This window comes from Gouania willdenowi, chromosome 11 (genome assembly GCF_900634775.1).
Source record: "Gouania willdenowi chromosome 11, fGouWil2.1, whole genome shotgun sequence".
Lineage (NCBI taxonomy): Eukaryota > Metazoa > Chordata > Actinopteri > Blenniiformes > Gobiesocidae > Gouania > Gouania willdenowi.
Genome location: NC_041054.1, coordinates 11,190,504 through 11,215,058, shown reverse-complemented (window position 1 = coordinate 11,215,058; position 24,555 = coordinate 11,190,504). Strand labels below are relative to the sequence as shown.

General features: G+C 40.9%; 1 protein-coding gene across 2 annotated transcripts in view; it reads right to left on the bottom strand.

Annotated features, from left to right (window-relative positions):
* znf704 (zinc finger protein 704) overlaps positions 1-21,423 on the bottom strand; it is a 44,566-nt gene extending 23,143 nt beyond the window's left edge. For both annotated transcript variants that reach the window (XM_028461951.1, XM_028461952.1), the window contains exons 1-2: positions 20,846-21,423; positions 12,481-12,668 (exon numbers count right to left, since the gene is read on the bottom strand). In XM_028461951.1, coding sequence (XP_028317752.1) covers positions 12,481-12,668; positions 20,846-21,109 — 452 coding nt within the window. In that variant the 5' untranslated portion in view covers positions 21,110-21,423. The remainder of the gene's footprint in view (positions 1-12,480; positions 12,669-20,845) is intronic.
* Positions 21,424-24,555: the final 3,132 nt, after the last annotated feature.

Sequence of the window (24,555 nt, the reverse complement as noted above, 5' to 3'; positions counted from 1 at the left end):
GTACACACGAGGAATTTGACTCGGTCAACTGTGCTCTCTCCAATAGTGAAACATTCAATAATAAACAATCAACTAGGTCAGCTGAAAAGGTCAGCTGAAAATATAAAAAAAAAGGTATTTTTTGCCAAATAACAATATATAATGCTAACCCCAACATAATATATTGTTGACTTGTGTCAAAGGTTTGTAGACAGAAGTAGGGTCAATTTCAGCAATCATCAATATTAATCAACATCGGACTATAATATGTAACTGATGTAGTAACTATTTTCTGTGTGGTGATTCTATGTCATTACATAAGTAATTTAGTGAGTAACATAAAAAAAAAAAAGGAGAGCATATAAATATATTATACTAAGTTACTACATATTTAGTATATTTTTATGCATTTAAAACTGTTTCTTACTAAAGGAAATGCAATTGGACAGAATATTTAGGTGTCAGATCATTGACCCAGATACATCAGATATTGGTTTTTTATAACCCCCATTATTGGTATTGGTATCGGCCCTAAAAATCCTGTATCAATCGAGCTCTAGTTAGTAGTGTGATGATGGCAACTGTCAAGCAAAAATTTGCTGTAAACTACAGGAAAAAAAGCACCCATGTTGAATTATTTATGATATACAGATGAGTGTGTGCAGCTGTGCAGATTAATGTGTGGGCATGTGTGCACGTATGCAGAGCTAAACTTTGGCAAGTCCTTTCTGAGCCTGTCTATTGGGAGTGTCATATTTCCCTCCATGGAGGCTTGAAGAAGGAGGGAGAGAGGGAGGGAGGGAAAGTGAGTGAGAGATCACTGGTAAACACATTTTTCTTTTTTCCTGCTGAACTGTTTCTGTTTACACACAAAATCCCACTGAGGCACATGTGCAGAATCATGCACACACTCCGTACAACCCGTACACTTGGCAGAACATAGCCGTCCGCGCCCATAACGGAGCTCAAAACCTGCACACACGCCTACGTACACACAGACACTCCTGCTCATTAGGAGGTCATGTCCAGTATGGGAAAACCAGAATCAAAACAACACCCCAGTCCGTCTGCAGATGCTGGAGGGCTCACGTGACCAAAGCAACTGCTCCTATTGTTTACTGGGAAGAATGGGAGGGAAAAGAGAACGAGAGAGTGAGGGAGGGAGAAACGAAGGGAGGTGATAGATCTATAGTTTGGGTAAACTGCAGCTTTGTTGTTGTTATTAGGGGGTTCAGAGGGTAACTGTACCAGCTGTCATCAGAATACCAACAGCCCTCATGTGTGCACTCATGCCTACCAACCCTCACACAGACAGACATACAGTGGGGCAAAAAAGTATTTCGCAGCCACCGACTGAACAAGTTGTTCCACTTAAAAAGATGAGAGGGGTCTGCCATAGCACCTACAACTGTAATTCAATTCAAGGTACCCCCCCTTTTTTCCTTCTTTTAAAAAATGTCATATATATATATATATATCGTTTTTTTTTGTTTTAATCTATGTTGATACTGACAATATGCTCAATACTGTTGTCATGTAATGTTTGTTTAAACTACGGCCGGGCCAGCGGAACGTCCTCGTGCCGAATAGCATGTACCATGCTCCCGAGAATTCAGTCAAATGACTCGGTTCCACTGAGTAAAACAAATCAAATTATGCGACGTAAAATCGTAATCTACGTTGAATTACCTTTGAAACAATATATCACACGATTATGTTCCAATAAATTTTGAAATTACCGGAAAAGGGGTGTGTTCATTCAGAGTATTCATACCAAACTGCATTCCGATCTAACGACAACTAACCAAGGAGTAGTCATTTGAAAAATGGGGCCCCTCGGCGCCCCCGTGATACGAACAGGGTAATGGGTCCCATTTATATATTGGTATGTGCCAATGATTCGGTACCACCAATCGTTGTAATAATTGACTCGCAAATAAATGAGAAATTGACTGTCCTTTTTTTTCTTTTGGGGCTCCAAATCAAAAATCGGGCTCAGAGCGTAGATGCGTACTCATCCATAGATTATACCCACCAAATTTCAGCCTGATCTGTTAACAAATAACACAGGAGTAGTGATTTTAACTCGTGTACACAACAACAACAACAACAACAAGAAAAACAACAAAGGGAGTGGCGTTTTGAGTCAGGTTGCCCAGCCTGATGAAAAATTTTATAAATAAAAAGTTTAAAAAAAAAAGAGATGAGTGAGGTCTGTAATTTTCATCATTGGTACACAGTACTGCAGTAAAATAGGCCGACCGGATGTAGACGTGTTTCGCGAATGCGTTGAAAGGATCCGAAAGCATCAGGCCCGTGCAATGATTGGGCACTGACAACCATGGCCAAGACATGATAAATCCTTTGAAAATCATACAATGTCATTTCCCAGATTATTTTTTGCATTTCGTCTCTCACAGTTTAAGTGTACCTATGAAATTACAGACTTCTCTAATCTTTGTAAGTGGGATAACTTGCACAACCAATGGCTGCCAAATACTTTTTTACCCCACTGTACAATGACACACTGATAATCTACCTCAAAGCCTAAAAATGGCATTGCTGCCTGTTTACCCACCTACCATGCAGAGCAACAAGGGACCAACCACAGCTGAGCACAAAAGGACAACATTTACCTTCAGGCAATAGCCGCATTAGTGCACTGCGACTCCAAGTGTGTCTGTGTGTGTGTGTGTGTGTGTGTGTTCAAGTGTACACTAACCAAGGTATTCGCTGCAAGCTTGCAGGTAAAGCTAATGATAAATGCCTTTGTAGAACAAAGAATGGTGGAGGAGGATAAAAGACAGACAAAGAAAAGTGAGTTTAGGAGCCACAGAGGGAATATTAGAGGGGAACCCCTGCAGAGAGACCGACACAACCATGGAATCTTGTTCTCAGTTGAAGGTTGGTTGGTCTGCAGCGAGGCTTAATTATGGTACAGGCAGGTTTTACCATTTCAACTTTTAACCCCTTAGAAATAAGTTCATCCTTTCACAGGCTTTTGAATGTCAAATTGATTTTCAAGAGAATGTGACAGAGAACGAAAACCAGAATAAGAGCGACAAAAGATGGTGAATAACGGATGAGTTTAACATGATGCCGCGTTGGCCTTGATACACGACTCTGTCTGAATGTCTATTTTTGAGGCTCAGTCAGTGAAAGCATGCAAAACAGATGAGACGTTTAAATTTCATTGGCTTCTTTGCCGTTATGGTCGGCTGCTCCCTCGCAGCTTTAGATCTTTCTGGAAACACCAAAGAGCACTCAGGCCCCTCATTAGATTATGAAGTAAAAGGATCTCTCACTGTTGTCTTATCCAACAACAGTTTAGAGCAGATGGTTCTTAGATGTCGGACTAGCTAATGGATAACTTTCAATTAACTTTACCACCCCCTGCTTAGAGCAGAAGATCTTTTTTTTTTTTTAGTTAGACATCTGTGGTTTAGTATGGAAAAACACTCAACTTGATTTACTGAAAATCATTCAACAGCACATTCAACATAAATCAAGGGTATACGCTGAATACAGCCTAAACGTAATATACATTTTTAAAAATTAATGACACCAAAACAAACAGACAAAAACAGTAAATCAAAAAAAATCTGAGCACTGAAATCGAATAGCATGCATGGAAATCGTCCTTTTACTTTGAGGTCAAATGACACACAGCCACATGAAGTGCATTACATTCTCTCCCACGGTGTGAATAACTTTGCTACATCTGTTAGTCCAGAAGGTTCCATCAGAGCACATCTGGGAATTAAAACCCCATGTCGACTTTATGGTTATTAGTCATTAAGGGAGCTAAAATACAGGTAAACAAACAGTTTAATGTTCTTTATTTTAGTGTCTCTGATCAACATAACAACAGAAGCTGTATTTGATGCACTATCATTTAGATAAAACATGTGAAACTGAAAGCTTTATTTTTTCTGGGGAAAAAACAATGAATTTATACGAAAAAAATACTTGGTGAACTGGACAGGTAATGAAGAAAATATCGGCTTGAAAAACATTTAGTTTTTTATTTGTATCCATAGAAAAATAACAGAATACATCATATAGGCATAAATATTTTGCAAAGCAAAAAAAATTAAATAAAAAAATTTATTTTTTCTAAACGGGAGTGGGAAGAAGTACCGGTTCTTTCACTATTAAAAGCCCGTTTATAGCTATACAGCATCCCCATAATGAATCAACACACGTGATTTAATTTCTTTAAAAAATATTCTAAAACACACATTTCATTACAACAGTATAGAAGGTATAATATTAGCATAAGATATGCAGCTAATGTCCAGTAAATTCTGGCAAAGTTCCAAACTGGAAATTGCTATCAAATGACGGACAAAGAAAATCCCAACATGCTTAGAAGGAAAAACACCATTACCAGAACACATGTCTAAATGATGGGAGCCCCTTCCCAACCCTCACCACCGCACTGCCACGCGACCTCCTCTCTGCTCAGCCGTGATAAAACCCATGTGTGACACTCAATTTAAAAAGAGGGCTACCATTATTACACCCTCATACCACAGTCTTAATTAGTTCATCCTCATTTTAATTAATAAAGCCTATCTGTGTATATGATATCAATCATTTAAAGTAGACAGGGCCACTGAGCTTCAAAATTTATGGCCATAATTCATATATAATGTAGGGATGGAAAGTAATGTTGTTCCTGAACATGCTAGACTGTATAGAAAGGGTCAGTAAATTTCCTCCCACATCCCAAACATATGTATGATGGGTCCATTGGAGTCTGTGGAATAAGTGTGCTTTTAAATTTCCTTCTCTGTGTAATGGCTCTGCAAGACAGCGCCTACCTGCACAAGGTGTAAACCCAGAATTATTATGATTATTTAAGTAATTGATTAATTTATCAATTTTTTATCAAGTAATCATAAAACACACACCTTTTGCAGTCTTTATGCTATTATCTTATTCTATATTTAACAGATTTATGCGATGAAAAAAAAAAAATCCTCCAGCGCTTTGTTATTACATAAAACAATTAAACATTAAATAATCTAAATATCTTTAAATGAGCTTTTTTATTTAGGTAAAGGTCTATATAAGCAACATTGTCTAAAACACAACAACAGTGTTTCACTAAACAGTGCATTCAGATGCAAACCGAGGTAAAACAAATTTCCCCCCCTAAGTTCAACAATTGAAAAATATGTAATTTGATATTTACCTTAAAAAGTCAAACGCAACCTAAATTTGACATTGGCTTTGGTCGTGCGCAATGCTTGTAGCTTTGTTTTAACACCAATATCTGGTAGGGGCGTGTCCAACCACAAAATAATTTAATAATAAATACAGTTTCCTTCAAATATTATGCAAAAAAAAAAGACAATATTTTTTAAGTAATTATTGCTATTGATTTCCAAGTGTTTTCATCAATATTTATGCAATTACATTTCCATTTTCATGTAAAACGTCATTGTTTTTCGAATACATATGAAACATGTTTTGAAATTATTAAAATTACAGAAGTTACATGCGATTTTATGTCGGAGCCAAAGCTAACTGAACTGTTCCTGGTTAACTGCAGCCATCGCTAAGGCATCTCAAACCTAAACACGTCTATTTATGGTCGCTTTAGTTTCATATGCAATTAAATCGAAAAACAGAGTAGGTGCATTGTTGTTTTTGACACAGTTATTACACACATCTCTGTCTTGATTAATAGTAAACGTGTTTTGCAGAGAAAATAAAAGGAACCTGTTGGTACTCTTTGACGAGTCAGTTGCTATGGAAAGCTAACAGTGCATGCTAATAAACACATTACACAGAGCATCGACTCATTTCCTGAACCAGTTTAATCGACCAATCTTGAAAGGCCAATTGGATTAAAACAATAAAGATTTTAGGCAGCTTTCAAGCCTTAACACTCAGAGTCCTCCCAGCCCTATCCATGTCTCCAAAGAACCCAACATAGACATTTTTGAACCATGAGAGGGATCGAACCCACAACCTTTTTGCTGTAAACAAGCGACACTATCCACCCCTTTGTTGAGCAGTCCCTTATTGGCTCATGCAAAAATGAAACTCATTGTGTGACATTTAAGTAATCTTCTGATAACTATGCTAACTAAAGCCCTATTCGCACAAGATTAGTTTTACCTAGGGACCACATGCAATTTGTAATAATTGCGGATAATGTCTATGACATTAATCTCGTGCATCGGCCATGTCAGTAATTTGTAAAGTAAAAATTCCCCAGCAAATAACCAACTATATTTTGCTGATCTCCAAGGTTCTGTGATAATACTAATCCAACGCGAATAGGCATCTCTGTGATTTGGACAGAAATGGGCAGGATCTGATGCGTGATTACGCATTGCTTTGTTTCCGCGCATGCGCATATAAGCTCATAATCGATCTCAGTACGAGGGAAACTCAGGCCGTGACACCGGGACGCCAGTTTATTTACTTTTGGCAAAGAATGGAGGCTGCATTGGAGTTTTTAGAAAACCTTTTGGGTCCCAGGCCAGCAAAACCTTATCGGCCCATAACGTATGGCAACAAAAATAAAAGGCTGAAGAGAAGGAGCAATATCAGAAGCAAATGGTAGATCACGTCATGCTTTGCACTGTGCGGTAAGGCTCTTTTTTTCTGTTTGTAGCCTTCTATTTAATACAGCTGGCTAGCACTTGCAGTAACACAGCACCAAGCTGTGGTCAAAAGCCTGCAAAGTAGTTTTAACATCAACTCACACACTGTTTCACGTTTTCAGATGTCAGTAAATTTCAGCAAAATCTCAGGCTTTGGTTATTCCGTGTGAATGCATCACATAAAATGCAGATATTGGGGGGTAATTTATTTAGTACATGTGGTCCCTAGGTAAAACTGAAATCTGTTGAGTTGCAATTATAATAATTCCCATCTGAACATGTGATCATTTCCCTTTGTATTATTTTATCAAATTATATTAGCCAAAGAATGAAAAGTAGAGGGCGCACTGGACTGATATTACACTGATACATGTGGTAGTTGCAGCACAATCTTGACACCAATGAGATCTTATCACCCTCATTTTAGCATGTTGACGCTGGTTAGCCAATACTCCCAAAGCTGAATTTAAGACTCGGCTGATCCTTGTAAAACATGAATGCACCTGGTCCCGAGATATGATCAGACCTTAAAATCCCACATAAGCCACACAGAGCGCCAATGTTTGTCCTGTTATAAAGCCAGAGATTTTCCTATTAAAGCACTCTGTTGTGATGAGCTGTTTGGCTAAACCTGTAACAGATTTTGAAATCTCCTTTGAAAGGCTGTAATACACTGGAGACATTTCTTTTAAAAACCATAACTATCATAAATATTGATGAATGTAGGTATTTTACCAAAGTAAGAAAAATATTGAATAATTTGTGATTATTCCTCCTGCACAGCGGGAGATGCAAGAAAACCATTTTAGGACTTTTAAAGCTAAAGCCTCAGCAGAGGAGGCAGAAATACAAACCATGAACAGGTCTTCAGTGTTATATTTTATATATAACTGAGTGACCATAATCTTTCTGACCTTAAAAAAAATCTTTATATTTACAGTTAGTGTTCACTCTCTTCCCATTGGCATTTGTGTGGAAACATTTAATCAATTTTGACATCAATTGATGTCAATAGTTTCCACAAAATTTTGTGATCAATTTTCTTTATATGTAAGAACATTTATGACGTCGTACAACTGCAAATTGAAATTGAAGGCTTTTCTGAGAACCATCATTACAAAATAAAATACATTTGGTATGACATTATTTCCCCATGTGCAGTAATGGAAAACGCCGTCAAGACCAAAACTGATAGTATCACACTGACATTAAGAGAAACAAAGAGTCAGAGCAGTGAAACAGATTTGTGGAGTTGTTTTTCAGATTATAATCTCATGCTTTCTGGACTCATCTTGCACCCAAACCAGGAAAACGGTTTATTTTGGCAAAGGTAAAGCTTCTTTCCCACTTTTCCCCATCACTTAGTTTTGGCATAACCCATCCTCCACTCAATACACTTAGGTCGAAATTCGAGAGGCCCTGCTTCACCACAAAAACAAACACACAGTTCAAAAAGGTAAGAGCGGAGGCTTTGTTTCAGAAATATAAAATAAGTCCTCCAAAGACAAAAATGATCACAAACAGGAGGTAAACAAACTGGTTCAGACCTTCGCCACTTTAGCACAAGATATACTTCCATTAAATAGTCCCTTTGGGACTGTTTTGGTCTTGAGCCTTTTCTCCTGGCCTATTTTGGCTGATGCACTTAGCATATGGTGGTAGGCAGCACCCTGAAATCTTTGGTCTGCAAACACATCAATAGACAATATAACATGCTTATTTTCAGGTGGGCAGGTGTAAACAGAGGGAACTAGAAACCAAATGCAAAGACCAAATGGGCAGGCTGAAGAAGAAAGAAAGAACGGTAGTAAACAGGGCAAGACTGACTGATGAACCGAAAATCCCAATCTGCAATAATGAGTAGGGTCTTTGATAGATGGAGAAAAAAAAATGGAATTCACATTCTGAAAAGAAAAATCACTTTTTTTTTTTTATCTCCCTCTCTCTTTATTTAAAATCAGGCCCAACATGACATGGAAATTTGTCACATGCATGTTTTGAGACAATATCAGGCATACATACTATTTTTCACCGGAAAAATTATGACTGGGGGCCGGATTCAATAAGATCTCAAATAAAGAATGATAATTCAGTTGCTTCCCTAAATCCTTTAGTGACGCAGTTTCCTCACCTGCTGCACGAAATTCACTAAGATTGCAGTAATTGAATAGTGCATGAGCAGAACTAGTGCAGACCGCCCCTATTTAAATGAGTATTTTGCTCATTTAATGTGGAGACGTCAGTGCCCACAAGCACTGACATTTGACATAAAATGACAAATGAAACGAGGGCGCATTTGGAAGCGCAGCAGCTGTGCACACCTGATTCCTTCGGCTATGTACTCCTTATTAGAACATGGAGTGACGTTTGCACACATTCTAATACCACTAAACCTTTGGAGTGTCTAGAAAGTGTGAAAAATAGACAAATATGTGCAATCCCGTTGATAATGCCGTTCAAAATTTTGCACTACGTGTTACGGTTTGTCTAGTGATCCTATTATCCTGTGAGTGAAAATGAATGCAGAAGAGCTTCGTGTGAAGTGTGTTTTTAATGTGTTGTGATGAAAAAGCGATTCAGATTATGAGTTTGGATGCCAACATAACCAAATCCCATGTGCTAAAGCATTTATCAAAAACCTTCCAATAAGGCAATAAAGAGCTCCAGTTTGTAATAGAATGAGAAGACTTGGCTTCTAGCAACAAAAAAGGACCTATCCTAAATATCTGTTGTCTAAGTTTTTTGTACTAATAAGAAATGCTCACTGTAGATTCATCTTCATCTACTGTTATATCTCACTTCCCCTGCAAGCAATTAGTCTCCACAATGTTATTTGTCAAAAACCAAACCAGTCATTTCCACTGCTCTGCCCTCAGCTGCCCTTTCCTTTCTGCACAGAAAAACACATGAGCCCACAGAGTAAGGAGCAGGCAAAGCAGCTGGCTAAAACCACAGATTGTCAACGTTTCGAGATGTCCGATAATCCAGTCAAGACACAGTCTCACACAATAAAACATGGTGTAAAGACATTAGGATCTGCCACAGCAGGCGTTTTTCTTCTCTGCCTCTCACGACAGTACATGAATGAATGTTTTATTAAAAAAATGATTTCTTTGTAGGCTTTGGGGAGTTGCAGCTGAGCGGAAAACAGGTCAATCACAAAATGACACCTATTGATTTTTGACACGACTTCTGACAAAATGCAAGGCAGGGAAATGTGCTGTAAATAAATGCAATTAGGAAAGCTATAATGAGAGTTGAAACCGTTGACAGAACCTTGAAATACAACTACAACCAACCCCTGGGCTTTAATATCTAATATGCCACACACTCATTTTTCCTGTCCTTTCCCCAATGATTGCAGATGTGACATTCGGCTACTTCAGGGACTCCCAGTGAGGCAGGAGACTCTTTATATTCTAGTTTGAGAACCGTCAAACAGCAAGAGATTTTCTTGGTCAATCACCAACCGAGGGGGAACTTTTAGAAAGCAGCTAGCAACCTGAAGGTCAGACTTCCTTGGAGAGGCAGCTCTGAAAAAAAATCCTTTTAGCATTATCTCTGCCCTTTCATTTTTTGGCATCATTTTCACATGCTACCGTTCTGTCCATCCTCTTTATCCCTTTCTGCTACTTTCCCCGTACTGTTTTTACTTTCCATCTGCTCAATCATTTCCTTTAAAACGTTCTCCCTTAGGTCTCCGCACCCCGTTTATTGTCTCTATTACAGTTAAATGTTACTTTTCAGTCGGCAGTGGCCACATTTGGTCTTGTAAGCCGGAAAGGGGCCTGAAAAATCGGTTACAGGAGTGCCGACAGTTAGAGTCATGAAGCTTCATCTCAAGGGCAATAAAAATGTTGCACAAAGACTAGGTCACTCTTGAGTTATCTTGGAAAGCAACAGGTATCTAAACTCTTTCATTAGCTACGGGAACAGAACTGTATTGTGTTTTGATCTTTAAAATAAACATGGGGCTTCTGATTATTGTGTAATATGGATAGGAAAAAACAAGATTCACATTTTCAGATGGAAAAAGCAATCGGACCAGTTGTTTTTCCTCTTACTTTATTAAAAATTAGGACCCAACATGATACGGAAATGCCTCACATGCATGTTTTGGGACAATATCACACGTTTAGGCACTTTTTTCCACCAGAAAACATGTGAGTGAATGTCTATACAGTGTGATAAACAGACAAATATGTCCAATTCTGCCCATAATCATGTTCAAAATGTTGCGCTACTTGTTATGTTTGAACTAGTGATCAGGTCGACCTGTGACTTAAAGTGAATGCAGAGCTTCATCTCAAGTGTTTTGAATCTGTTGGTTCAGGGGTTCAGGTTATTATGACTGCCTTCAAATCTAAAATGGCTCTGGTACAAAGACAGGTTTAGCAGTTATTGTATTAGTTCAACTGGCAGTGCTACATCTCCAATCATATGGGTGCACTTGATTTTGTGCTTAATGTTTGAGGGTAATTTGCCCACAAACAAAATTTATCTTTTGGCACCATTTCACACATTTCCATAGTATTTTTCCTGTGAAACGGTAGGGTGAGGGGTTAGCAGTGTGGCTCACGGAGTTAGTTTAATAGTCAGTAAAGTCATCTAAACAGGGAAACAGAAACGAAAAAGAAAAGTATAATGTGACATGGAAATGGTTTAACCGAGAAACAAAATTGGGGAAATTTTGAAACAAAATTTGGGTTTTTTTTTTGTGTTCAAACTTTAAAATTTTTGTAATTTGACTAATAACAAACTTGGACCCAAAAAACAAGGAAAAGATACAAAACTACAAAAACTGTCTTGAGCACCATTCTTCAGTTTGGCCTTATTTTGTGATGGTCTAATTTGGAAGATGAACAGAAAAATTTTGCCACAGCTGAGGCAACAAGCCAACATATGAAAGCAAGGTGAGATGATCGATAAACATTTCCACTACACCCATTAACTACCATTGCAATCCCTATGGAAAAAACGGGTGTAAAACCTCAGGATCCCCATCTCTCGTTAATAATTCAAACACAAATAAGCTTCTCATTTAAAGCAGTGGCTCGGGGCGCAGTGGGCTAATCTAATGGGAGACTTTTACTGGAATGTTAGAGTCTCTATTGATTAGATTCTTCCAGCAGCATAAAGAAAAGTAATGGGGATTGATGCTTGATAACAGTGCCACACATTACAGGGAGTTGTGATACACATTTAATAGTTCAAGTCTGTTGTTTTTTTATTAGATGACACTTCAGCAGCTGTCTATTAAAGTTTAATTGCCCTATTGTGGACCTGGTTCTGTGGTTGGAACAAACTGGAAATAATATTTGTGTCCATGTAAACAACATAGTGAGTGTACACTGAAAGAGGGGACCAACAACAACTAGGGCATTACGTAATAATTGTTTCCAGTTGTGGAGAGTTGTCGGCTGCAAGGAAAAGGATCAGATGGACTACGTACCCCGCATTCAGCAAAATATGAAAGCAACAGTTGCTCTCCCACACATTTTTTCACATTAGTTCATGCTAGTTTAATATGGCTTCAAATGTGTTAAACTATCCCAAAATTTTGATTTTTTTCACAAGTTTAAAACTTTTTAGAAATGGACATAAAGGAATACAGGACTGATTATTTAACTAGATATAAAGAATTACTGACGAGAGGGGTAAAAATGGGTCTCCTGTCAAACTGCATTGTGATCAACGATCTCCAAGAATCTTCAAGGATCAGTAGGATAAACATGTCAGATCATCATATATCCTGTGCCCTATTTGTGCGATGACACATCTATGTCAAACTTTCAATGAACTCAGCCTGGTTCACATTCACTCTCTCAACTGTGAGTGACATGCTTAGGAATCTATAAATAAACACTGTGGGTCCCACCTGGCATGAGGGACATCGATGCTGGATGAGACCACTTTGCGCTTCTGCTCTAGCAGGGACACTGAGCTGGTGTCGGGGTCCCGGCTGACGCGCTTGCCATCAGGGAGCCGCTGCTCCTCCACAGTTTCCGGGCTCAGGCATCCGCCCTCCATCTTTTGACCGTCTGGAGCACCATTACTGTAGCTGTGCTGTAATGGGATGCAAGAGGAATAGTTTAGTGCCAAACAAAAATAATCACAGTGCCGATGCAGCTATAGGCCACAATAATGGTGACTAATCCATGTGTAGAGGTTGTTGTTTTTTTTTTTTTTTTTCAACATGCCTTGAGTTATGTTTATTTCATGCATTCTACTGCAGTTTAATAATAAAATGATCGATTTTATTATTCAATCAGAATCAGAAAAGTTTTATTACCAAGTATGGTTTTGTTCTACAATTTTTACTATGGGCTCTGTTTTTCACCGTGGTTGTAAAAACAAGATTTGACTGGCAAAGGGCTGATGTTTCATAAAATAAAACTTTCAAATGAGCTTTTATTTTGAAACAAACCATATTTCTTAAAATTCCTACAGTTGCAAAGTTTTCAAAGTCCAAGCAAAAGTGACACAAATAATCTGCCAATAAGCCATATACAGAAACAACTGTGTGCGCACACAGAAGCAGGCTCACCTGAGGTGCCCCAAAACAGTAAATCTGGGGGAAGTAATATGATTACCAATCAGGACAAACAGTAAAAAAAAGCAAAGAGATACATTTAGAAAAATCTGCCTGGTAAAATAAGTGCTCAGCGGTGCACGAGGCGCACTGTGGAAACAGACTTGTGTAAAACAACAAGATGGATTACTTTGGCTTGAGGAAGATTAGGTATGATGAGTCTAATCTGCAGTTAAAAACCAACATCAATTCCATTCTTTCAGCAGCCTTATAAATCACAGCATTTCACAGAACCAGGATATTGAGAATCATGCCCGATCGTTTGCAAAACGAGAGCCGCATGCATCAAAACTGATGTGTGTGTGTGTGTGTGTGTGTGCGCGCGCACAACAAAAAGACCTCCTCTTCTCTGTGCCTCTCATTGTCCTGCTCTCTCCCATCAACTCAAATATATAACCTACTGACGTTAGATCGAGCTAGGACTTAAACATTTACAGGTCAAAGGTTATGACAAAGAATGTAATGAAATCCTTGACATTAAACATTAATGCATGTGTTTCTTTGTTCGCAGTTAGGCACCGATAATACAGTATCCATCAGGAATGAATGTGATGGTTAATGGATAATCCCGACATGCACCAACATTTACCAACACAGTTAAATATTTTTTTTTTTAAATCCTTGGGGTTTAATTTTGTTTCCCAAAATAATGTTTTACATCACAGAAGAGAAGTAATGTACAAACAAAAAACTGACAAAAATAAACCAGCAACTGTAGCATTTTTAAAGAATAACTATAGGTTATTTTCATAACCCCGGTTCTATAATTAATATGAGTGAGATGTCTCACTACGGGATGTCGCCTCTGCTACATTCCTCAGAATACCTATTTCACTTTGCCAATACTGATTGGCCGGTGAAGCGCATCAGTCTGATGGGAGAACCTCTCACCTCTTATAAGAGGAGAGGAAAACAGGTGAGCGTCATTCTTAGTAAGCGAACCTCTTCTCCTCGTTCCAGAAAGAAAGGCAGTCTTGTGAGTCTGGTGAGACATCTCATTCATATTACTTATAGAACCGGGGTTTCTAAAGTAACCTATAGTTTTATTTCATAATATTTCGTGAGATGTCTCACTATGGGATATGGAAACTCCCGTAGTGCAGACAAGCTTACCGAGCGTCACCAGCCCAGGGGAGAGGAGCCTGCTTACATCAGGACAGCATACATCCAGCATTAAAGAGACAAATGTGAGGGGGTGAGGACCAGCTCGCCGCCGCACAGATGTCCTGGACAGACACTCCCCTGAACAAGGCCCAGGATGTGGCAAGTCCCCAAGTTGAGTGTGTACGCAGATCCGAAGGCGGCTGCAGACCCTGACTCGAGCTAGCGAAAGGAATAGCCTCCACCACCCAGTGTCACAGGCGTTGCTTAAAGACAGGCATCCCCTTACGGGGTTGGCCCAGGAGACGAACAGCTGACCGCTCCTCCTGTCCATATAAGTGCGGATCACACGAACAGGACACAACAAATGAGGCCGCTGCTCACCCTGTGAGGTAGAAAAGGACAGCAGGTCAATGATAGAACATGAGCCCACCACCTTCGGCATGAAGGCCAAGTTGGGTCTCAGAATGATCCTTGCATCACCTGGGGAAAGCTGAGCGCACGACACTGGGAGCGCATTTATGTCACTGGCCCTCTTGGCCGAAGCCAGAGCCAGTAACAAGACAGCTTTAAGGGAGGCAAACTTGAGGTCCGTCTCACCCATCAATTCAAACGGGGGTCCCTTAGGACTCTCCAGAACCATTGCCAGATCCCATGATGGAACCATCAATCTGCATATCAGCAGATGCTGTCTCGCCAGTTTGTCCACAAAGCCCACGTGACAGGCGCCAAATACACCTTCACCGTGGAAAAGGCTTTGCGCTTGTCAATCAGGCCCTGCAGGAATGACAGAATCACACCCACTGGGCACTGAAAAGAACGTGGCCTTCCTGGAGACACCAGTTCTCAAACACCCTCCACTTAGAGTCATAAAGAAACCTAGTGGAGGAGGCCTGAGCGCTCTGTATGGTAGAGATCATGTTCTGTGATAACCCTACAGCCGACAGATTGCGCCACTCAGGGGCCAGGCCCACAGCACCAAACTCTCTGGGCGTGGATGGAAAACCACGCCTCCTGCCTGCAACAGCAGATCCCTGCGCAGCGGGAGCTGCCAGGGGGAGCACAGAGCAGCTGGTAAATCTCAACCAACCAGTGCATAGCCACCCAGTGGGGAGCCACTAGGATCAGGGAATGGCCATATTCTCTCACCCTGTGCAGGGTGGGAGGAATCTGAGATCGGAAAGGTGATACAGCAGGATGCATGTATGCAGCCAATCGTCTAGATACGTGGCCAAGCGAATGCCCCGCCTCCTTAGCGGGGCATTCGCCGTAGGTACTTTCTGTGAGGAGGATATGTCGGGATGTAGAAATACGCATCTTTGAGGTCGACAGACGTGAACGAGTCTTTCCTGAACGTACCAGACGTAGGAAGAAGGAATGCGTGCGCATCCTGAAAGCGTATTTCCTGAGACCCTTGTTCAGGGCTCGTAAAACCAAGGATGGGACGGATCCCGGTCGCCCCTAGTTTGGAGACCACTGAGATTGCTCCTTTGTGCAGCAGAGAGGCGATTTCCTCCTGTAACGCTGAATCTCCCCGGGTTCAGGAGTGCACTATGCCAGCAAAACTAGAAGGGACAGGCGCAAACTGCAGTCTGTAACCCTTCGATAACGTCCTTAACACCAAGGGTGGGGCTGCGAGCGCCTTCCATCTGTCTATCCTCAGGAAAGAGAGGACCGGGCGCTCCGGTGACCTCACTGTGAGAGGTGTAGTCAGCAGAATGGTGGCGCCCTCTCCTGGGAACATGCTGCATGCAGCCAGAGAACTCAAGAGCGGTGACGCACAGCCGCAGGAGGCTTTCCCATCAGTGGCAAAGCCCCCTGGTGGCGGCGGGCCACACACGAGGGGGGAAACCATCTGCGACGCAGTGGAGCCCCTGTCGGCGGCCGGCCATCTGACCCCAGAGGGAATGCTCCCACAGTGGAGGAGCCCCCTCTCGGCGGGACAGCGCCATATCCCCGGAGCAAGCATGCACTGCTTGTTCTGGGGTACAGAGTGACCACGGGAGGAGCGCCGTCTCTGACCAGAAGGGGGCCGAAGCCTCCCTTTGAATGGAGATAACGGGTACCACTATCACCCTGTTTATTGTGGCAGACAACGCTTTCACATTTAGGATTGCCACTGGTCATTGGCTCAGAGGCATGAGTGATGAGCACATCACTCTGTTTTTGACGTGTTGTGGGTGCGTACTTGTGGACATGTAGGAGGGGGCAACAGCCATCGTCTCTTCCCAGTCATCAGAGGACTGAGCCTTGGCAAAGGGAGAGCGAAGGAGGAAAGCAGTCCACCACGGGCCGGAGTGACGAACATCCTTTGCCCATCCCTGAGAGGGGTGGGTCGGAAGAGTCCCCATCAAATTCTTCACAGTCAATAACGAGGACATCCTCGTCAAGGGGGGAGATAATCTGCCAGGTTCTGCTGAGAGCCCCAGCTGGAGCCGTGGACCGTGACGTTGTGTGGAGGGAAGAGGAACCTTTCTCAGGTCTCAGAAGCTGCGCCAGTCTTCTGTGGAGGCACCAGGCGCTGAACGGGCTGCTGGGGTCAACGTGCACGACGGAGCAAACAGCGTTTGGAGGGAGCAGACAGCCGGAGCTGGAGCTCAAGAGCTTCACGCTTTGCGGCAGCGAAGGACACAGCGAGGTAAGTGCTGTTAAACCTTTACCTTCCGACCTGGTGTGGTCTTAAGCTCGGTATTAGCCTTGCCAGCGTTCATTCGGCAAGAAAAGAAGAAAATCCCACCTGCAAACAGTTAAACTGGTCAGAGCCAAAAATATGCAAGGTAGCTGACAGGAGAAGAGATTTAAGAATGACGTGTTCGTCCCCTCCTCATATAGGAGGTGGGAGGTTCTCCCGTCGGACTGATACGCTTCACCGGCCAATCAGGATTGGCAAAGTGAAATAGGTATTCTGAGGAATGTAGCCGAGGCGACATAGTGAGGACATCTCACCAAAATATTATGAAATAGAACTAAAGGGTTTTGGCTGAAGTTAAAAAAAAAATCAATCAAATGCCAAGTCTGTACTATAAAAGACCATTTTAAGTAATGCCAACTACCCTCAATACTCACTTTACTTTTCTATTCACAATTATCTCAATCCAACCTACTCACCAGAGATTACAGATTCCCCAGGTGCTAGTTTTTATAACAGGGGAAGAGCCAAAATTGGTGGTTTGTGACGCAAGAAGCCACCAAAATGTCACTAACCATATTTCTCAAGCCAATAGCAAATTGTATTGATTGTAATAGCCAGATTTCAACCAATAGAGGGCAGTCACTCTTACATTTCTACAACAAAATATACACCAAATACTTTTTCGAATACAAATTGAAAAAAGTTGGACTAGGTTCAATCAACAAACAACACTTCAAAAACCCCAAATACATTTGTTTTCAGCAGATAAAGTGGTTTTTGGGGTTTAGTTACTGTTTGAAATGTAATTTTTTTTACTGTAAAACACTTTTCAATCCTCTTCTGTTCTTAACATTAGTTCACTTCCTGTTCCTGCAGAAATTCACCCAGTGTGAACTTCCCTTTTGTTAGTGTGCTGAGCGTTCAGTATCTTAGTAGCAGAAATTCTTCCCAAAAATTGTTTTTGTTGCTAATGGCGTTATTGTTATTTTCAGGTTTAGACATGTGATATTCGCACATACTGTACGTTATCTACCAATAAAAAAAGGCATATAATCATTGAAGATTAGCAGCCCACGAGCTAGATAACCGTGCATGAAAGAACCATTTGGGAATAGTTTCAGGACAATTATGAAGCGGACACACAAGAGAACACAAAAAATTGGATTTGGCTACTTGTTTATTTGACGACAATAATAAGGGTTAATCGGGCACTGGACTCATGCTGATGCTGCTAAACCAGATCTCACCATCCTTGGTTTGCTGAAGCAGGACAAAAGAGTCACTCAGCATCTGTCAACAAGCTTGACGCGACCCCCATATTGGGGCTAGCGCTACACAAACAAGTTGCGACACAATAAAACCAGTAAAGAACTGTCGTCAGCACCAAATAATTGCTGCAACTTAGCTCATGCAAAACATACACACAGTTGCACTAGTCAACAAGTGGCATCCTCCCCCTTTTCCCAACAAAAATTGGGGTCCTTAGTTTGCCGTGCTGGGCTTAGTGCCAACAGCCAGATTCTTTGGAGGATGCCACCCGTTGCCAACCTGGGGGTGCCCTCTTTGTTGGCTGTGCAGCTGCTGCTTTAAACCAACATCAAGCTCTCAAAAACAACCCTCACCCAAAGTCAGATCTCAGTCATTGGAAGTACAAACACAATATGGGCCAACATACCTACAAAAAACAACACAAATGCACAAAATGTGAAATGCCACACAGATGCACACTGAGCAGCAGACTCCTCCTCCTCCTCATTTTATGGCTTGTTTTCGACCTCAGTGGGAACGGAGTTGCGCTGAAAGAGACTTGACCATTGTGCTGACAGAAATACTACCTCAGCCTCAACTGAACTCTCCTCTGCACCATTACTTTAACATTATTATCGTGCAAAACTGAAATCGTTTGCAGAAGCATTGCACACCAAAAAATAATGCTAAAAAAATTTGGCAGAGTTTGCATTGTATTATAGGTATTTCACCTTTGTTGAAATCAACACAATAGCATTTGGGTGTTTTACAGCTCACTGTGTGGGGTTTTGAATAACACGTGACAGCTTTGGTTTCGCACTTGACCGCCATCCAGTAAAAAGAGTGCAAATAAAGTTTAAATAGTGTGGCAGCAAAAATATCTGGCTTATTAAAAACAAGACACAGGCTTTAGTTCATCCGGAGCTCCAAAACACAGGCGTCTCCCTCTTTAAGCGAGACGGCGTATAAATCAAAAAATCAGACCATAAAAAGCTGTTATTTAGCTACACACAATCCTGAGTTACTCCCCTTACTATAAAAAGCACAACACACACACACGCACACACTTTGCCCTGTGCCAGAACAGTGTTTTGTTTTTCTTTCAAGAGTTGGATTGGATTCACCTCTTTGAACCATGTGACAGGAAAACATTCAAGTTGGGTTTAGAAGAACTAAGTAGTATGTGTGTAGAAACTTATCATTTCCTTCATATTCCACAGGAAATCATCATGAGCTACTTTTAAAACAGACTCAAACAATAGTAGCCTTATGTGGAATCAGTCCACACCATATAGGAATTATGGAATTATGTATGAGGGTAATTTTAAATTGTTGTTTTGGTGCACTGCAAATATTTGGTGATAAAAAAAAAGATTAAGCAAAAAAATAAAAATAAAAAATCGGATCCCCTCTTTGCATCAGTCCAAACCGCTGCAGTCACAGCTTGTTTGTTTGCCTCATCATTCCCACCCACTAGCCCATATAAACATTGCGCAAGCCCTTTGTCCTATATACCCTATCTAACGTCGCCAAATGCAATGACAGCCCATTATTTCATATGATTTGTGCTTAAATCGACCCTGCAGCTCTTCTGTAGCAATGCACGCTTCGTGTCAGTCGTTAAAAACCTCTCCTCTTGTCTCTGTGGCTGCAGCGACGGTGACATCGTTAAATCCGCTCCGTGCAGGAAGCGGTTAAACGCTGCAAAACACCGCACAACAAAAACAGTGGCGCGCTGCCCGCCTGACGGTGTTCCGCCGCTGTTGGTCCTCAGGTTAAGTCGTGATCGAGTTCCGCGGTTTTTTAACATGCTTGTGGGTTAGTGTAAACAATGTTTAAATTATGTCATTTTAAAATACATTACAATAAAATAACATAAAACACTAAATTAATTCATCATGAAGTCCGCTAAGCTAATATTGGCTAGCCTTTAATGTGGACGCAAAGAATCAACAGCATTTGCCGTTTTATGCACACTAAAAATTAAATTAAGAAACATAAATTAAAAATCAATCTTATCATTACATTTAACATCTGCTAATAAAACATAGCAATGGTGTCAAACATCTAACCTGAAAGCTAAATTTGGCCCTTTAAAGATATATACATGTGTGGCACACACAAAAATGTACTTTTGTTCAAACCTCGATGCTTGGCCCATTTTCAGACAAACATTTACATTGAGAAGCCTTCTTTTAAAGTTGAGAATATATTTATTTTAAGCAAAATGAGAATCAGATAACTACATTTTATTTTACTCTTTTTATTCTAGATTAGTAATAATTACGATTTTTCTATTTGGGAAATTATTTCTTTTAAGGCATTTAAAGTTAGAGGATCGAAATAAATTTTTTTTAAAAAAATTGTGATTTCTAACCAAAATAATAACTCCATAATAACTGATTTTTAATTATTTTTTTAATGTATGGCGTAATCTTAAACAAAGAAGGGGGGAAATATGTTATTTAGATTTAATAATCAAGTGGTTTTTTTAATGTCTGGACCTCAGCTTGTTAGTAGCCTCAGAAATAAGTATTTTTTTTCCCCTATAAGGAACGACATTTTCCTATTTTTTTATCAACAGGAGCAAATAGGGACACACCATCAGTTAACGGAGTAACCAGCGGATCCGTAACACCACCCGGGGCCCTCTGCTGCACAGTTACCCACCTTGAGGCTGGACTTGAACGGTCCTTTAGCTGCAGTGTGGTTGAAGCCGGCGGCTATCTCTTCCTCGGAGAACTCCTTGAGGCTGCCGTCCTGCATGAGCACCGTGTAGACGCTGGACCGCCGGGCTCCGGTGGCCGACACGTCCCGGTTCTCCTGCTTGACAGCCTGAACCACTCCTGTCACCGGGGCGCCGTCCCCGGTCGGACTCGGCGCATAAACGCGGCTGCCGAGGATTGACCGCTTCACCAGACGTCTGGTGTGCATGGCCGAAAAGTGTCCGTGTGTGTTTAGAGCCGAAAAACCGGCGACATTCAATGATTACACGTCGAATTATAACCGGTAAACAACGTCGTGAAAAAGCCGCAGCGGGCAGACTGTGCGCTCCAAAAGCCCTGACAAACTATCCACAAGCAGCGACATGCTCCACAGGAGAAACACTACAAAACTGCGTCGAAACACCGACAGAGTTGAGAATTAGCACCCGAAATCTGTAAACGGTCCACCGGAGAGCCTCCACGTCCACCGGCTGCCGAGCCCGCTCCGTCCGAGCTGTTTGTTTTCCTCACTGCTCCCCGAGAGCTCCGCGGTCGGCGACAAACACGGAAACAGTCCCCCAACCAGGAACCCCTAAACGACGTTTGTACACGACCAGATAAAATCATTACTTTTTAACAACATTTACTTAGATGCAACATTAATGTCACAAATGTGTCATAATGTACTGATAATTTTAAAAAAGCTTCCGTTTATATGTTACTCCGCTGACTATGAGTAAAAATATAGCTCTCTGGTGACTCCAGATCCTATTTTTTTGTGATCCAGTCCACAGGAGAGTCCCACCGAGCTGACCAGTACCGGCGGAATGCTGCCTGTAAACATGTGCGGGTCCGGCGGCCGCCTCGGCCTCTGATTGGTCGGCTGTGCACACGCCTCCACAAGCCCCCGACGCTCCCTCCCTCTCCTCCGACACCTCCATTCAAAACAATGACGCAAGGATGGATGTGAGATCAGGAGGGAGGGAGTGAGGCACACAGAAGGGAGAGAAAAGTCTGAATTTAGAGCTATGAAGGAAAAATAATAATGAAAAAAATGCAATATCCTAGATGTGCAGGCATGTAGCCTAGTTTTCAGGCGCCATGGGACTTCCAAAATGACTATGATCTGTTAAGGTTCCAAAGGTTTTTATGGTCGGCTTCAGTGAATGTAAAGAATCTCTTTATTTTGGAGTGAGTTTAAAAACTTATCGCGCTTTAAAAAAAGTAGATGTAGAACAGTGTTAATTGCAATAATGACAGGATACAAATACAGTATGATATTATTGTTTCAAGACACCTTTATTAACTGCTGTTTAGTTTGGCAATAATTAGCATCAATGCTACACTGATCAAACATGTCCTGACTCCTGACTCTGCTATAGGTCGTTTGCGTCGACGTCACGAATTTCCCATGGATCCTCTCTGACCCAATTTTCCGCCATCTTTTATGACAACTTTTATTTACAACACGGGGGAAAACCGTGAGAAAAGCGCAAAATGGGAGAATGTGCGCAGGGGGCGTAACAATTCTGCTCGCAACAAGGTACATTTTAGCTACCTACTGTTAAACAGCGTGAAGGGACAGAAATCGAAGGATTAACTCGCAGACGTCAAAGACAGTGACTTGCAAATCTGCACAGATCGGACATCAAACCTACAAGCTACAAATACACACGAGTATGTGAAGAGCATTTTGTGAAGGGTAAGTTTTTTTTATCCATTACTACCCTGACTATGTGTGTTTTAAAATAACAGGATCTTCTACTTCATACTACCAGTCATGTCCCACAGTCCACACGTCTGGGTAACACTTTACTCAACGTTTTATACATAAAGGCTGACATTATGCTGTCATTATGACATGAAACATGTCATTAGCATTAATATGGTATTATGAAGGCTGTCATTAAGTGTCGTTCATTACCATTACCTTAACCCTTCGTTACCCCCAGCCCTAACCTTAACCCTAACCCTACATAACCCCACTAGATCCCTCCACCTAACTCAAAACATACCAACATAACTCCAAATATGTCACAAGTTAGAGAACAACACCTAATGACAAAGCCTTCATAACACCTTATTCATGCTAATGACAGATAATGACAGCGTAATGTCAGCTTTAAGTATAAAACTTCAAGTAAAGTGTTATTCATGTCTGTTAGGTTGTCTGGAGTCTTTAAATAGGCTGTAGGAATATTAGAGCGTGTACATGTCATAGTCAAGCTGTCTGTTGGCTCTGTCACACTCTAAAGTAAGCAGATATAGACAATAAATACATGGTTATTTATCTGAACTCACTTTTGAAGAAAAAAATCTTCTCAAAAAAAGTTTGATTGATCATAATTTTGTTAATCAAATAGCTAAATATTTCAGGAAACTTGCACTTCAGACATACATTAAAAAAGTGATGAATACATCAAGCAATAGAAATGTACTCCTGTTCCTTTACTTTTGAGTTGAGTCCAAATCTAGTTGTTTTAAAGGTCAATAAATAAAGGCAACATTTGCATTATTTCTTTTTGTTATTCCTTGATTTAAGAAAAATGTATCAGTAGCAACAATTAGCTATCTTAAGTCAAAGGTTTTTTTTGCCAGATGTAATCACTCTTATATTATACAATCACTCAATTACATTAAAATACATCATTTATGATGTGTGTATTTTTAAATACAACAATTGATGTCATAAAAATGAAACATTTACATGCAGAGAGAATGGAAGTGGACAGCGTGGAGTGACAGATGTGGACGTAACTGCCAAAAGCAGCCTGGCTGTTTGATCAAAGGCGAGCGTCACCATAGGGTTATCTGCTGGTCATAGGAGGGGAACAAATGGTCTCATTAGGGGAGGAGTGGAACCCAGGGTGGAATGGCAAGAGAGCTCTCAGCTCGTTACCTCCAGGGGGTGTGTGTGTGCGTGTGTGACCACCACAGACAGCTCCAGAGAATGAGTAATTTTAGGTAAGCATCTATTTACCGTGTCTGTTTGTGTTGCCCTGATTAGATTTGGCACTAAAACGCCTCGCCTTTGGCATATCAATTCCATAGAGGTCATTTATGGCTTTGTATCAACAGAAAATACGTTCTAACCAATGACACCACCTGCATCCAAGCCAGTATATGTGGGGACAAAGCCCTACTGAGATAAAAAAAAAAAAGAAGACAGTTTTGGCAGATTTTTTTTTCAACTTTTTCCTTTTTATTTCAAAATACAAGGATGAGAATTGCATCATAAATCCTATTTCACTGCAATAGTACTATATCAGGTTTGTTTTTATTTCTGAATTCAATGCCAGGCAGATGAGGATGGGTACATCTGAGGCACAAACAAGCTCCAACACATCAGATGAAACATGAATAATGCTGGAGTAGCTCTGTAATATTTTGATGGACGGAAACAACACCAAAGTCTCTGCGAACGGGAAGCCAATGCCGTGGCGACGAAAAGGAAAAGATTATTTACAGCAAAACATAGCCAACTCAACCCATTTGTTTTAGCCTCTATTACTTTTAAAGCCACTGGGGACGAAGCTAACATAAAAAATAATAATAATAAAAAAAAAAGGGTTTCAATGGAAAGCCACAATAACAACATTCGCCATTGTTTTTGGCACTACTTTTACTCCTTGACACACCAGAAATGTCACTTTGGCAGCGTGTTTGGGGCTATAC